Source organism: Xiphophorus couchianus, chromosome 17 (assembly GCF_001444195.1).
Source record: "Xiphophorus couchianus chromosome 17, X_couchianus-1.0, whole genome shotgun sequence".
Classification (NCBI taxonomy): Eukaryota; Metazoa; Chordata; class Actinopteri; order Cyprinodontiformes; family Poeciliidae; genus Xiphophorus; species Xiphophorus couchianus.
Genome location: NC_040244.1, coordinates 14959733 through 14975105, shown reverse-complemented (window position 1 = coordinate 14975105; position 15373 = coordinate 14959733). Strand labels below are relative to the sequence as shown.

Sequence of the window (15373 nt, the reverse complement as noted above, 5' to 3'; positions counted from 1 at the left end):
GAGCTGCATTTTGTTTTGCATGCCGCATTTTCAGCAATGCTAATACTCAGTCAAACTTTGAGACTGGTTTCAGTGACTGGAAGCAGCAACTGAACGCATGAGAGAGCATGAAAACAGCGAACATCGTAGAAAAGCAACGCTGACATATGTTTCACTTGCAGCAGCCAGCGGGAGGATAGACACAGAACTGCAGAAACAATTTGAATCAGAGTGTTCATATTGGACTGAAGTGTTGAGAAGAGTTGTGTCTGTTGTCAAGTTTTTAGCAGAGAGGGACTGGCTCTGAGAGGAGCCAGTGACACATTTGGAAGAACTGATAATGGGAATTATCTGGGAATACTGGAGTTAATCAGCGAGTTTGATCCTTTTCTGAAGTCTCACATAGAGAAATATGGAAATGCAGGTTCAGGGAAACCCTCCTATCTTTCTTCCCAAACATGTGAGGAATTTATTCAGCTGATGGGTGATCGTGTTCTATCAGAAATAGTGAGTGAAGTAAAAATGGCAAAGTTTCAAACTTTTCAGGGTTGAGTATTGTTTTCTTATTTGGTTTACGTTTGAGTAAATGTAGGTCGTGTTTGTGGTTCGAGTTCCTACAAAGAAGTTGAATGCAAAAGTGTCATTAATAAATGGAAATCTGTATTTTGTTCTTTGTGTTTTTCAAGATGTTCTCTGTAAAAACCTTGGTCTAGAAGATGAAAATTGTTCATCTGCTTTTATTGAGAACCAGGGGCTGTAAAAAATCCTTCAGAGGGCAGCACTTTGGACTTACCTGGGTCAGGATATTTTCTGAAAACTACAGTATCTCTTTTTTCCAGAAGATATTGTTTATATCCATGTTCTGTCTGACTGGCAGAGAAGCACTTTTTTGACATTTATTTCCTCCACTATTTACCAAGAACTTTAAAACCAAAGAAAAAGTTTGAGTTTTGATATATTCCACTTGTACTTATATGGACTCGTAAATGCTGGTGACATTTGTAGAAATATTGTTTTACTAGCTTTGCTTTGTAAAAGTATATTTGAGCATTGCACCTTCTTGCACTCAATCTGTTTTATAGTTTGTGTTGAAGTCCAGGCAACAATAACTATTCAGTGATTTTATTTTGTGATGCAAGCATCATATTCTAGTTTCAACCCCAACATGTGGTTTAGTCTTTCTAGAAAAGAGTTCAGAGTTGTTTGTAGTTTGTGACAACTGGCTTATTAAAGTTGTAAGTTGTCCAAACTTACTGTTCGGTCATTTTCTGCTCATCCTCTAAAACAAAACACATACAATATATATATATATATATATATATATATATATTTTTTTTTTTTTTTTTTTTTACTCCAGCCCAGGGGCCCCCATCCTCCTAAATCCGGCCCTGCTCACTGCACTCAAGTGATTTCCACTCTGCTCATCTTGAGACTAGCACCAGTTAGTTGGACCTCTGTCAAATTAGGTCAGTCACTTTAAAGGGGGTGATTGTTTATGCAACCCCTTATTTTATGTTAGATGTTATGTTTTTAGTTGCCATATTGTTGTAGAAATCAGTTTTCGCTATGATACTTGAGTTATTTTTATTTTAAAAAAGCCCAATTTTGTTGATCCTGGTTGATTTGTAAAGGCAACAAAAGGGTAAAACATCCACGGGGGTGAAATACTTTTTTGTAGGCGTTGTAACTGAACTTTAACCATAAGCTTAAATTGTGAAGTTATACAAAGCTAATTACCCTATGGATGAACCGAAAGCATGGATGGACAGGTTTTCCTTTGTCCACGTCCTAACCGGAAACGCTCATAATCTGGAAAGGATTTTTCAACTGTGGCAGCTTAAAGGGTTGTCGAGCCTCTGAGAGATGTGGAACATTTACAGCAATATCCTCTGGCACACCACAGAGCAGGCGATGTTACTTAGACAGGAAGCTGCAGCAGCCAATACAGTCTCTTTGACAGGAAAAATCCTGATCCTGTAGGGTTTGCAAAACTGGCAAACCCTGCAGGATCAGGATTTTTTCCAACAAGAATCATAAGTAGGGTTTAGTTAGTGGCCTCTAGTCCAGAACTTGTGATCTGTGGTGACAAGTTTACTGAATTGTGAGTTTTTAAGTTGGTAGCAATTTCTCATCCCTATAAATAACCTTTACAGCAAAAAAAGAAAAAGAAAAAAATCCAACTTTCCTACCCCCTTTAAACGACAGCGTTGGGGATTTCTGCCGGCCTGAATGGCGGGTAGAATTTCTTGGGACATAAACACACATATGTAAATGCCCCAACAGTGCCGGAGGTATTTATGTCAGCAGCTCACACTGGCGTCACTTCAGGTCCCCGCCGGCTTGGAGAGCTTCGGACAAAGACGTCCCTCTGTCTGCTGTCTGTCAATCCAATATAGCCGTTGGCAGTGACTCCGCTTCGTTATTACCTTCCCACAGTTTAAAAGTGGCTCCTGAACAAAGACACTTAGTGAGGGACTGAAATGAGCCTTGCCCCTCCTCACTTTGGTGAGGCAGCGAGAAATTAAATGAATTGCAGGAGCCAGGAAGGTAAAGATGTAGCACGGTTAAACTTGCGTAGAAAGTTGTATACTAACATGCCACAGTTCAGGTTGATGGACTGTATAAGACACATTTGCCACAATTATTGCATCAACCCTCAATCCATGTTTCTGTTACATGGAAACATTGATTTTTATTCATGATATTCAGACAGGAAACAGGCAGCAACGTGCTAAGGTTAGCAATCTAACCCCAGACAGCTGGTTCATGGACTAATAGCCTCTGAACATGTGGGTCTCACTCTACCACCATGCCAGCAATGTCACCTTGTATGACATTTTAAGTGAAACTTTAAAGGTTGGTCTTATTAGTGCAGTAAAAGTCAATTTAGTCAGTTCAACAATGTTCCGTGAGTTTTCCATTGGTAGATCAAGGTTTTCAGTGCGTTTCCAAAACCTTAGAACTGGCTTTGGAACCCTTTGAAGACAGATTGATATCAATGACTTTGTTTTGGGGCCATAATGTGTCCAAAAACACATCTTTTAATCTACTTTATATTTTGTCAGGCAGGTTCTGTTAAAGTGGAATCTCCATTCTACAAGTGTGGCAGCAAAAAACTAATGAAACTGAAACAAAAAATGCCTTTAATATTCACTGTAAGTTTATTATTTAACCAGGGAGACCATTACTGTTTTGCTTCTCCTGCAACTTGAATATGTTTTTTTTCCCCCCTTTTCCTGATGCATTTTTTTTGACTGATCTGTTAAAAATTAATTCACAAGCCAACGAGTAAGCATTTCCGTCTGCAACTGCGATGAAGGCTAATCACTGGCTGGAAACAAGATGGTCGTGTCTAATTGGGCATATGAAATAAGCGCTGGCGTATGAGTCTTGTCAACAGTGCAGTTACGTTTCCACAAATTAGTAGTTGCCATGGAGATTAATATTAATGTTTTTGGAGATGGGCACTTTGGAGGTGGGTTCCTCACTATGTGGACATGAATATGGGTGGAAACATGGGCTGGAATGTGGGAACGTGGGTGGGCCAAGAACGAGGCGGAGCTGTACTGTAGTTGACATTCCCGGCTAGTTTACACTAGTTCCTCCGAAGTCTCTCAGAATATTTGATCGTTGCGGATTTTCCAAGTCCAGTTGACGCTGTATGTGCTCTTCCGCCACAATTGACGAAAACGTTTGTACCTCAAAGTTCGACCACGGAATAGTCAACTTGCAGCTCAACTTTTCGCCAGTATGGTCTCGCTGCGATTTGAAAATGGTGGTTGAGGTGTTGACGTAAATCCACGGGCCAATCAACGAATGCAGTCTGCTGCCAATCAAATGGCTTGTGTGCAGTACCCGGCTTGGTTCGGCTTGTGCCACCCCTGAGGTGGTTCCAAAAAATGGGGGAGGAACTGCGCAGGATGGAGACAAATCTGGCCCGGGTTGACTGGAGAAGAACAGATTAAAGCCACACCTGTGGAACACACACTCTGTTATCAAGTCCTGGACTAGAGGGGACTTTGGTTTGCTTGCAAAATATAACCTTAGAGGTTTTCCTGGGTGAACCTGGCCCATAGTCCCCCTGGTTACACTAATTAAAAGCTCCAGGTCACTTTACACTGTCTGCTGCAACAGTGACGTAGGCTTTTTAGCTTGTGCCCTATTTACCTGGGCAGATTATCTTCTGTCAATTGAAGCTAAAGCTGTTAGTTAATGGAGAGAGAAAGTACCTTCGTGCCTCTGTGTATGAAAGAATGCGAACATAAGACGTACATGGTGTGTCTAAATGGTACTGACTTCATGTTTGTAAATGAAAACTCCAGAGGTTGTAGGCAACATACCCAGGGCTTCGTGTGTTTGCTTGGGGGACATCTCCTACGCAAGCAGAGACAGAGCTGAGGGGATTAGGTAATCAGTTGTGGTACAGCGCGTCAGCGAGTGGCAACCGAAATAGATATGCGGATGGGGAGGACACAGAGGAATGATGTTTGAGGTCAGATCACACAAGAGAGCATCTGGAGCAGAGGGAAAACAAAAGCTGAGGAAGGGACACGTGGAAGGGGCACGTCGGCCGTCAGCCACGAATGCCATCATTCATTAGCTTCAGGTCCGACTTTCAGCATCCGGTAAAGTTCTGACTCAGATTATTTGTATTTTGCTGCATTGTTTATTTGGAGTGTTTCAGATCTGTCGTGTCCAACTTCGAGACATTTCTAGAAGTCTTTTGAGTTGTGAGTCAGAGAAGGGGGGAATAAAGGTTTTTCAGAATGCATGTAATGGAAGAAGCCACGTGTTTTTAGACTTTAAATTGGTATAAATATGTTCAGGTTGAACCACAAAGAAGAATGGAATATTCTGTAGTACGTCGCAAAAGTACAGCTTGAACTTTTCTACATTTTAGCAGGTTGCAACCGCAGAATGCAATGCATGTTTGATTTCTGATAGTCCAGTACAACTTGGTGCGTAATTGGAAAGTAGAATAGAAATTATACTTGCAATACAAACATTTTCATCAATAAAAAGTGTGACATGGATTTGTTTTCAAACACCTTAAGCCCCCGTTTTGCAGAAGCACACAAACCCTCTAGGCAACCTGTTCCCCTCCTCGCCTGTGGTGGCGCTGTTTCTTTTTTGTGTTGAAAGAAATGACACAGAAGCCTCTGAAGAAGACACAGAATTCACAAAATGTTAAACAGTAAACTGACACTGAAATCCTACAACCAGATGTTATCGGTTGTAGGATTTCTCTTTTCTCTTTGGTAAAAGACCTTGAGCCATTTCTCTCACTAGCGCTAGACTCGCACGTTTGTTTTGTGTGTTTGCGTTTACCCAGAATGCCCTGTGCTTTCACTTGCTTCCTGCTTTCCCACTTTCAGTCACATGTGTATTCAAATCACATCAGAGTTCATTTCAACCTTATTGAGATGTAGATTTGTAGGCAGATCAGAGTTAGATTACGGATTCAAACCCCCCCAAATTAACCAGATTTTCTAAGCAAACAAATTGGAGTTGGAGTTGGTTGCTCTGAGTTTTATTTAGGAGTATCAGAGTGAAAAGACCTGCACACCAAGAGATTTGGGAAAACTATGATTTCCCTCCACCACTCTGTTAGCTTGCCTTCTAAAATCCCATTAATGTTTGTAAAAGTTATTGGTAGTAGCTCGGCAAAATGTGGCAAAAAATAAATAAATAAAATAAAAATCTGGTTCTCCGGGTTTATCTGTGAAAAGTTTGTGGGAACAAGGTCTAATCTTTATTTAATCACATACTAGTCCAAGCGACTCTCCTCACAGAGACAAGTGGGGATAGTCATGAAGAAGAACGCAGCAAAGTGAATGTTTGGTTGGCACTACCGGGTTGCCGGGGTCGGATGTGTCGGAGTTGCATTAGTGAAGCAAGAGGATTAGGCAAATAGACCAAAGAGCTAAGTCAACACACACACACACGATGCTTGAGCTGATTTCAACCACTTGCTTTTGTCATGGACACACAAATTGGTGTGAAGGAAACGTTCTTTAAATAATATTGGCATGAGTTTTAGTTTTTATTACTGCTGCTCCCCACCAGTAGCTTCAACCCACAGGGAGATTTTGTACCTTTCTCTGGCTACTAAGGTATGGAATTGGGAATGTTAAAATATATGTGATTAATTATGTTGTTTTTCTTAATCTAAACACAAATTATTTTTAGTGCTTTTCCACCTACAGCCTGTATACGCGTCTCACTCTACTGCTTTTTTCCCTTTTGTTTTAATGAAGTAGGAATGATGATGTTGCAAAAAACTAAGTCTCCCACATCACCTTTTGTTACATTGCATTTGAGGCTGTAGCAGGAACAAGATGAGCGCCACAGAAGCTCGATTGCCACTGACTGTTTTGACAGTCACTCGCTTCTGGATGCTGGAAATTGAAAGTGAGACTGAGGGGTTATTTTGCATAATAATTACCCAATATTATTATGGGTGATAATAATTTGCACAGTACATAAAATGTACTCATGAATGTGTTGACATTAAAATGTCAACACAGTAACTCAACGGGAAAGCAGCGTACCCATTCACAGTAGGTCATTTTGAATTCCACACCACTGATCCAAGTGTACACGCACTATTCAGAACAAGCATTCTTCAAAAGTGACACCTGGGGTGCTGTGGTGGCGCAGGGGCAAAGCACGACCCACGTATTGAGGCTTTTGTCCTCGTGGCGGTGGTCGCAGGTTCAATTCCCGGACTGGTGACATTTACCCGCATGTCTTCCCCCTCTCTCAATACCCTGTTTCTTGTCAAACTACTTTCACATAAAGGCCAGTAGAGCCAACTAAACCTTAAAAATAATAGTGACACCTAGACTTCAAAGATGTGACAAGAGTATTTTTTCACCAAAATCCCCCACATTTCTCCACTTGTAGACCCTAGATGAGTCTTTAGTCTGAGGAGAGATCTCCAGAATCGATTGCCCTGAGCTATCTTGTCCACCTCAAGCTCTGAGGATTTCTACAGGAGCTGTAGTCATTTGTAACGCAAAAGAGCAGTTTCCTACACTGAGTTACTGCATCAGGCAACGGTCCAACTCTTTCTGTCTTCCATAGGGTGTGTGTTACTCTGACCCTACCCTAACTGTAAGGCACAATATGAGAGTAGCACTCATCAAATTTACAACAAACTTTGAGATGGCTGTAAATACGTGACAAAGAAAATTCCAGCCTTTCCGCCACTAAGTATAGACAAAGTCCAAGTTGCCAGCAGTGCGTATATGAACATGGGAATCAGTTCTTGAATGTGACTAGCATTGCTTTGAGTGGTTGGAGTACACAACACAACGCAATCGATTGTCTACTGTTGTATGCCAACAGCTTTAGGTTGTTTTTTTAACTTGTGTGACTTAAATATGTGGCATGAGACAATTTGTTTTATGTGTCCTCTTTGCAGTCATGACAAAACAGCACTCCATCATGTTACTTTTTAATAAAAATAGATCAAGGCAAAGCAACAAAAAACACTAAGCACCCCCGTATCGTTTAAGAGTTGCTTCTTTTTATTCCTACAGTGACTAAATGGTCCTTTTGCTGTGTTCTTTGGTTGATGCAACAATCTGGTGGTGGATTTAAATAAAATCCCAAAACAGTAACAATAAATGGGGATTCACTGCACAGTCAGATAAGCAATACATGAGCTCCCCGTTTGCCGAAAAGTGGAACGATAATTTACTCGGATGCATGTCACCTCCTTTCAGTTTAATATCCTGATCTCATTCAGATGCAAATTTCAGTCATTTTTATCCTTTTGGGCAGATTTTAGATACGTCAAACACATGAAAGACAATCCTAGTCTGTTTTCAGCAGCAGGAATTATGGAGGTGATGCACAGACGTACCTACAAAGCACACCCAATTCCTACTGAAGTAATGATATTTTGTGACTGAAAAATCAAAGTGTGGAGAGTCATTCTACAAGTTTACATTTTTCAACTCCGCTCCGCTTTATCTGCCTCGCCAGTTTCTGGCTCTGGACTTCTAGGCGTTCTGTTCCCTAGTTAACTCTGTTTCTGTTTGTTACTTGTTACACCATGTGATGCTGCAAACACTTCAAAATCATCAGTCCTAAAAGGTTCTGTCCCAGATACTGGATGTAGGCTAAAGACCCTGGTCGAATTTGATGCAAAAATGATTGATAATCCCCATGAAATCACTAAAACCAGAGTTAAATGAGGATTTGGCAGACGTTGTCTTCATGGTTCACGACAGTCAGTAATGGCATTTCATACCGTTTGTTATCCCAGAGACACAGGTTAGGAAGAGTCCAGAATGCAACCGTTTGCTTAGCGACCATCTACAATTCTAGTAGGACAAAACACATCAACAAAAAACTTCTAGGTGACCCAAACACTGAGAATCAATACTGAATTTGGAAACTACTCCAGAATAATAAGGTTTCTCAGATTTCATGAGATTTTTATTGATGGCATGGAAAGATGTGGGTCTTTCCAAGATGGTGGTTTGAATTGACAAATTGGCAAGTTGACATGGTGACCAGAAGCAGGACATTTACGCCTAGAAATCTCTGAAGTGAATGAGTTCAAAGCAATTCTGCTAAGAAGACTGGGCCAAAATTCTTCCACAAAGATGTAAAAGACTCACTTCAAGGTATCGCAAATCCTCAATGGCAGATTGTTCTTGCAAGCGGCGGCGCAGCCAGCTATTATTTTGAGGAGGCAATTACTTTTTGGGGGGCCAGGTTCGCTTGAACAACTTTTTTTCTCATGATAATGAATCTGCGTTTTGTATTTACTCCGGCTATCTTTGTCTGATGGTAAAATTGGTTGGATGATCTAAACAGGAGCAAAGAAAATAAAATAAGAAATATGCAAGGGAACAGAAACAAATCCATCTTTAAAAAAAAAACACACAAAAAAACTTAACAGCCTGCTCATTTTTTCCCAGTGCTCTATCCTGTATCCCTATATGCACGTGTCTGGTGTGTGTGCTTTGACGTGACCGCCATCATCTTTGCACAAGATCACGGGATCGTCTCTCTCACTGTCTCTAGCATTGCAGAAATCCTCCCATCTGTCACTCCTAATCAGCAGAGAGCAGCCTGCATGTTCACAGGGTCTTACAGTGGGATGACATAGACACACACACACACACACACACGCCAACACGCACACACACTCACAGATTACATTCATGCTGACACAGTAAATCATAGAGCGGAATCCTGCTCCCCTCTGGCTATTACTCATTATAGCGACATCTGGAAACACGAAAAAGCCATTAGAACATTTACAATCTGCACAAAACTTCCTTATTTATGATACAATTTATTACTTGTTTTTACAGTATGAATATGACGTGAATTATGTAAATTCAAGCTTTGCAAAATCGTAACGCAATATTGCTATGCAGGCTGGGTCGGCATCAAAAATGGATTTCAATCTACTCATCAGTTCGTCCATTTGTCCATCCAGCAGTCATTGGGCGAGAGGCGGTATCTACAACTTGCATAGATCCTCAGTAATGTGGGAATATCCGCTATAATTTTATATAAATCTTACATATTTACAAAAGAGGAGGTTGTGGAAATGAGAAAGGAACTAGGAGAGTTAATGACAGGTGAGTGGATGCAGTTGGGGAAAGAGGGTGATGGAGGGAAATGAGGAAGTGATTAACAGCTGGGAAGGGTAATAGTGGGATGAGGTGAGGGGGAAAAAAAACAACAAAGAGACCTGAAAGGGAGAAAGAAACCTGAACTAAACAATAAACCGAAAGATACACTAGCCAAAAGAAACAAATTTCAAACGCAATGAGACTAAACTGACACAAGGGATAAACTAAAGAAATAACCAATAAATGATCGTAATATATACATAGATGAAACACCAAGTCCAAGCACTAATACATCATAACCCAGTTTTAAAACGCCCAGACTTTCTTTGACATCTTGTCATAATGACTTCCAACCGCAAGAACGGTGGAGGAAGTCATTATTACCCATTTTAAAGCCATACCTGGTATATCTTGATGGCGCTTGCTGTCCCATCTGCTTTACAGCGTAAAAATAAAAACAAGGGTCCACATGATAATGCTTCGTCTTTGTTTCCCTTTCAATCAGGTATGTCCTGCGTCCCGGTCCTGCCACCTCGTCGGGGTTCCTTCTACGTGGAGAGAGGAACAGGCATGTCGGTGGGCAGTGTGCTGGCCTTCTGGTGCAGAGAGGGATACCAGCTGGTCGGCAGCGACAAAATCTCCTGCCATGTCAGAAATGGCAAAGCGCAGTGGAGCAACTACCTACCCGTCTGCGAAGGTGCATAGATCCACCTTTTAATGGGTTTATGTATACTGCGTTATTAATGGCCAACGTCATTATCTCATGGCTCAGCCTTGAAGTCAGTCCAGTCCAGATGGAAAACAAATGATCGGAAGTGTTAATATAAGCATCTTTTATCCTATAACAGCGATCCCCAGACCAGAGGACCGTGGACTGAGAGTGGCCGTGTTGGCTTCAGTTGTGAGTGGCATCGTCATTTTTGCCATGTCCTTGTCCTTCCTCGTCTGCTGCCTGCAGGAGCGATCTAGCCGGGACCGTGCCAAGAAAGACGGCCGGAGCAGGTGGGCTTGGACGTTTGGCTGAGAGACATGTTGGTTGTTCTCTAGTTAGCTGAAAGACCTTTGTCTTGGTCAGACGCAGAGAGAAGAGATCAGGCCGCCGCAGTGAATGCTGGCTGGAGACGGAAGAGGGAGAGTGGGAAGCCTTCCCTCCACCCAAGATTTTCCACCTGTCCCAAAGGATGGACCCCCGACTGGCACCCGACAGTCCCCTTTACCTGACAGGAGGTCTCAATGGATACGAGAACAGAGGATACCAACGGTAAACCATCTTTACAAACCAAGTCAAAATGATTGTAAAGTTTACATAAAATAATATCCAAACTTAAGATTTTCTACACCTCAACATAGTGTATGATAAACTACTTTATCATACACTACCTTGTTGTCGCACTTATACTCAATACATTTTAGTTTTAGACAAACATAACCTCAGTAAATACAAAAACTGTTTCTTACATACTGTCATCTCTCTAAAACAAGTCATGTGTGCCAAAAGATTATTTGGGGGGGATCACTTTTGTCAATAACTGGCGTAGGCCATTATTTTAGGAAGGAGACAATATGCTAAAATATTAGATTTTACTCTTTGACTGCTAATGGACAAATCTCATTGGCATTTTATGATTTGTTCAAAAAATGTGCTTCTACACTGGAGTTGTACACTAGCTCTTACATTCAATCATTATTAGGGACAATGGTTGTGACCATGGTAGGAGTCTATTCCACACTCTGTCACTGAGTCCTTGGACAAGACACTCCACCCACCTTCAATCAATCAATCAATCAAATTTTATTTGTATAGCACATTTCAGCAGCAAGACATTTCAAAGTGCTTTACATCATTACAAACACAGAAACACAATGCAATATAGAATCAATAATCAAAACAAAGCATTAAGTCAAGTTCCATCCATAAATTTGTAATTGATTACATTTCAAATACAATTTTGTCACGGAATTTAAGCGCCTGTTCTCGCAGGACTCCGTCGTCCTTTTTTGCAACGGGTATTCGTCGGGCCCCGTCTCCCTGAACAGGAAGGCACCAGGCTCCGTCCACCTAACCACGGAATTTTGCGCGAGGACTCCGCCGTCCTCCACGGATTTCGTGCAATATTTTTACCTGTTAGAGTCTAGAATTGACAGGGTTTTCTGTGCGCGCAGTGACCCTCAGTCACTCGCCATTTTTAAATTTGTAATTGATTACATTTCAAATACAATTCTAAACAGGTGGGTTTTTAGTTGAGATTTAAAAGAAGTCAGTGTTTCAGCTGTTTTACAGTTTTCTGGAAGTTTGTTCCAAATTTGTGGTGCATAGATGCTGAAAGCTGCTTCTCCTCGTTTGGTTCTGGTTCTGGGGATGCAGAGCAGACCAGAACCGGAAGACCTGAGAGGTCTAGAAGGTTGATACAATAAAAGCAGATCTTTAGCCGTTCAGTGATTTATAAACTAACAACAGTATTTTAAAGTCTATTCTTTGAGCTACAGGGAGCCAGTGGAGGGACTTTAAAACTGGTGTTATGTGATCTATCTTCCTGGTTTTAGTGAGAACGTGAGCAGCAGTGTTCTGGATCAGCTGCAGCTGTTTGATTGATTTGTTAGACAGACCTGTGAAGACGCTGTTGCAATAATCAATACGACTGAAGATGAACGCATGGATGAGTTTCTCTAGATCTGGCTGAGACATTAGTCCTTTAATCCTGGAAATGTTCTTCAGGTGATAGAAGGCCGACTTTGTAACTGTCTTTATGTGGCTCTGGAGGTTCAGGTCAGAGTCCATCACTACTCCCAGGTTTCAGGCCTGATCGCTGGTTTTCAGTTGTAATAACTGAAGCTGTACATTGACTCTAGATCTATAGCTCTAGATCGTTCCTCTTTAGGTCCAAAAATAATAACTTCAGTTTTGTTTCTGTTCAACTGGAGAAAGTTTTGGCACATCCACACATTTATCTGTTCTAAGCATCTGTTCAGTGATTGGATGGGCTCTGAGTCACCTGGTGACATCGTAATGTAGAGCTGCGTGTCATCTGCATAGTTATGGTAGCTAATATTATTTCCTGTTATAACCTGAGCTAGTGGGAGCATATAAATATTGAATAAAAGGGGTCCTAGGATTGAACCTTGGGGTGCCCCACATGTGACCTTTGACCTCTTTGATGAAAAGTTTTCAATTGAAACAAAGAAATTCCTGTTCTTTATGTAGGATTTAAACCAGTTAAGCACTTGTCTGCTGATGATGGTCAAAGGGCCTACCTCTATCAGTGTGCCCCAGAACAGCTGTAGCTACTATCCAGTAGCTAATGGTAGCTTTCTACCATTAGCAGATGACAAGCTTGAATTGAGGAATGACTTAATGCAATGTGAAGCGCTTTGGGGTCCTTTGAACTTGATATAGAGCTATGCAAGTACAAGCCATTTACCATTTGAGTCTTGGAACTTTAGACACTTTGAACTCCAATATTTCATTGGCTTGCATTGACTAACAGTGTTCTTCTCGTTGTTCTGTGTCCCGTTCAGGAGTCAGGAGAGTCTGCTGAAGACCTCTCTGCCTGGACTCTACCGTTCTGAATCCCAGCTGTACCCACACGTCGTCCTCCAGAGGGTTCCTACTCCTACTGCACCCTCTGCTCCTTCCGCTCCATCGGCTCCCCTGTACCTCCACCTTCCCCCGTCTACTTCGGCAGGCTCCTCTCCAGCCCACACCATTACCCAAAGCCAGCCCCGGATCATGGCGCAGTTCCCCACGCCAACGTATCCGCCCAACCCCAACACAGCTGTGCCTACTTACCACCACCCAACACCAGCTCCTATTTACCCCAACCCTAACCCACCACCTCAGAGGCCATGGCAGTAGCTTTGTCTTCTGTTGTCCTGCTCTACAGGGTTCTACAGGTTCTAGCTGGCTATGCAGAAGAAGAGCAAAGAAAGAAAAGGCCCGAGTCACATTTTGAGAAAGCCTTTTAGGTTTTCTTATCCCCGTTTTCTCTGTTGAAAATGCCCTGCTCCAAAGCAGACATGAAGGAAATGCAGCAAACAACAATGTACTCCTTGTTACTGCATGCTTGAAGCACTTTTCCTACTGCCAGCACTTTACCAGTGAACAGTTGAGTTTTCTTAGTTCTACCTGAAATGTTGGTCATCAGCGAAAACTCTGCTTTCTTACAAGGAACTCTGTCAAGCCAGTAAACAAAGGACCTTGGGTTGGGGTTGTAATTTCTGCACTAACCTCATTTGTAAGAGAAACCTGCCATAGTAGGTGTGTTTAGGCAGCTCTAAGCCATTTAATGTATTTTCTATCATTAACTGCTTTTAAAGAAGATCCCTATCAGCCTTTTTTCAGGTGTTGCTGATCTAACTAAGTTTTAACTAAGTGAAATTATGCTTATGTATTGACTAGAGCTGTGAATAAGTTAAGGAATGCAGGTCTTCTTAATATTCTTGTACTTTCTGGTCCTATGACTACAACCGGCACTGTGACTGAAAGGCTGCTGTTGTTCCAGCCACTAAGCAAATCTATTTTGCACTATTTGTATGGATTTCAAAATGTAGCAAGAGCTTCTCAGCTGATCTTCAACACCAAAACAGTTCAGTTAATGTTTTCTCTGTGTGTTATCTTACAAAAGTCAGCACTCGAGTGCTTGACTAACTAGACATTGTGACATTCCCCAACAGGGGGATAGTGATTTGCTTAGATCGGTTATATAGAGCTTTCTTTGAGGACCAGAGTTCAACGAGTAACCTATATATTGAAGATGATCATTTTTAAGATAATCTCTGGCTTTATATAATAAAAGTGGTGTAAAAGAATGCAAATCTATTGTTGATCCATTGTAAACTCTGTTGAGTTTGTGTATAAAGTCTAGCCGTATAGATACAGTCCCTTGCAAAAGTAAACATACAGCTTTGTCTGCCCTTCTGTGCACAAATGCTCCAGCTCAATAGGAATTGGGAAGCAAGCCTAGGATTTAGGTCGGGACTTGACTGATCTAACGAATAAAAGTGCTTTGATCTAAACTGTTCTGTTGTATTTCTGGATGCATGTTCAGGATGATTGTACTGCTGGACGGTGAGCAAGTCTTTTGCAGCCTCTAAGAAGTTTTCTTCCATGATTGCTCTTATACACTTGGCCTCTATCCATTTTTCCTTTAACAGCGACAGATTCCCTGTCGCTGTTAAAGCCGCATGAATCTGGAAATGGTTTGTTCAGGATGTTGTGCGATATTAAACCCCTTCTCCATTGTCAACTTTCAGTCTAGCCGGTTAATGTCTGGTTTGGGTCTAGCCAAATACCTGTTGGCAGTGTGTTCCTCACTATATGGGCAGGAATGTGGGAATGTGAGCGGGCATTAACTCTGGTCAATATGTCGATAATATAATTTTGTCTTTCATTATGTTTGTTTGTTACGGGTTGTTCTGAACCATTGACGGAGTAAGCGCTCTTCCGCAAGTACCGCCTATGCCTGTCCAGTGACATAGAACTACGGGCCAATCAACGAATGCAGTCTGCTGCCAAACGAGTCGCTTGCATTCAATACCTGGCATGACCCGGCTAATCCAATCCCTGACACGAATCTGTCTGGAACTGACTGGGGAAGAACCAGTAAAAGCCACGTCCATGGAGAAGAGGCTTTATCAATCTGACCAGAATAACTTCGTCCATGTTTTCTGTGTCCCCTACAAGAGTTGTGGCGATGACTTCCTTCTTGTCATTCCTCCATAAAAGTCTGTTTGTGCTGCATTGACTTATAATTATTCTGCTGACAGATTCTCACAGCTGACCTGTGGATGTCTGC

The 15373-nt window shown here is 41.7% G+C and overlaps 1 protein-coding gene across 5 annotated transcripts in view; it reads left to right on the top strand.

Moving 5' to 3' along the window:
* The window catches only part of LOC114161052 (sushi domain-containing protein 3), a 55963-nt gene extending 41369 nt beyond the window's left edge, over positions 1 to 14594 (top strand). For 4 of the 5 annotated variants that reach the window (XM_028044105.1, XM_028044104.1, XM_028044103.1 and 1 more), the window contains 4 exons: positions 10087 to 10278; positions 10430 to 10583; positions 10657 to 10842; positions 13098 to 14594. In XM_028044105.1, the coding sequence (XP_027899906.1) occupies positions 10087 to 10278; positions 10430 to 10583; positions 10657 to 10842; positions 13098 to 13434 (869 nt within the window). In that variant the 3' untranslated portion in view covers positions 13435 to 14594. The remainder of the gene's footprint in view (positions 1 to 10086; positions 10279 to 10429; positions 10584 to 10656; positions 10843 to 13097) is intronic. The other variant, XM_028044106.1, reaches the window with a different exon arrangement.
* Positions 14595 to 15373: the final 779 nt, after the last annotated feature.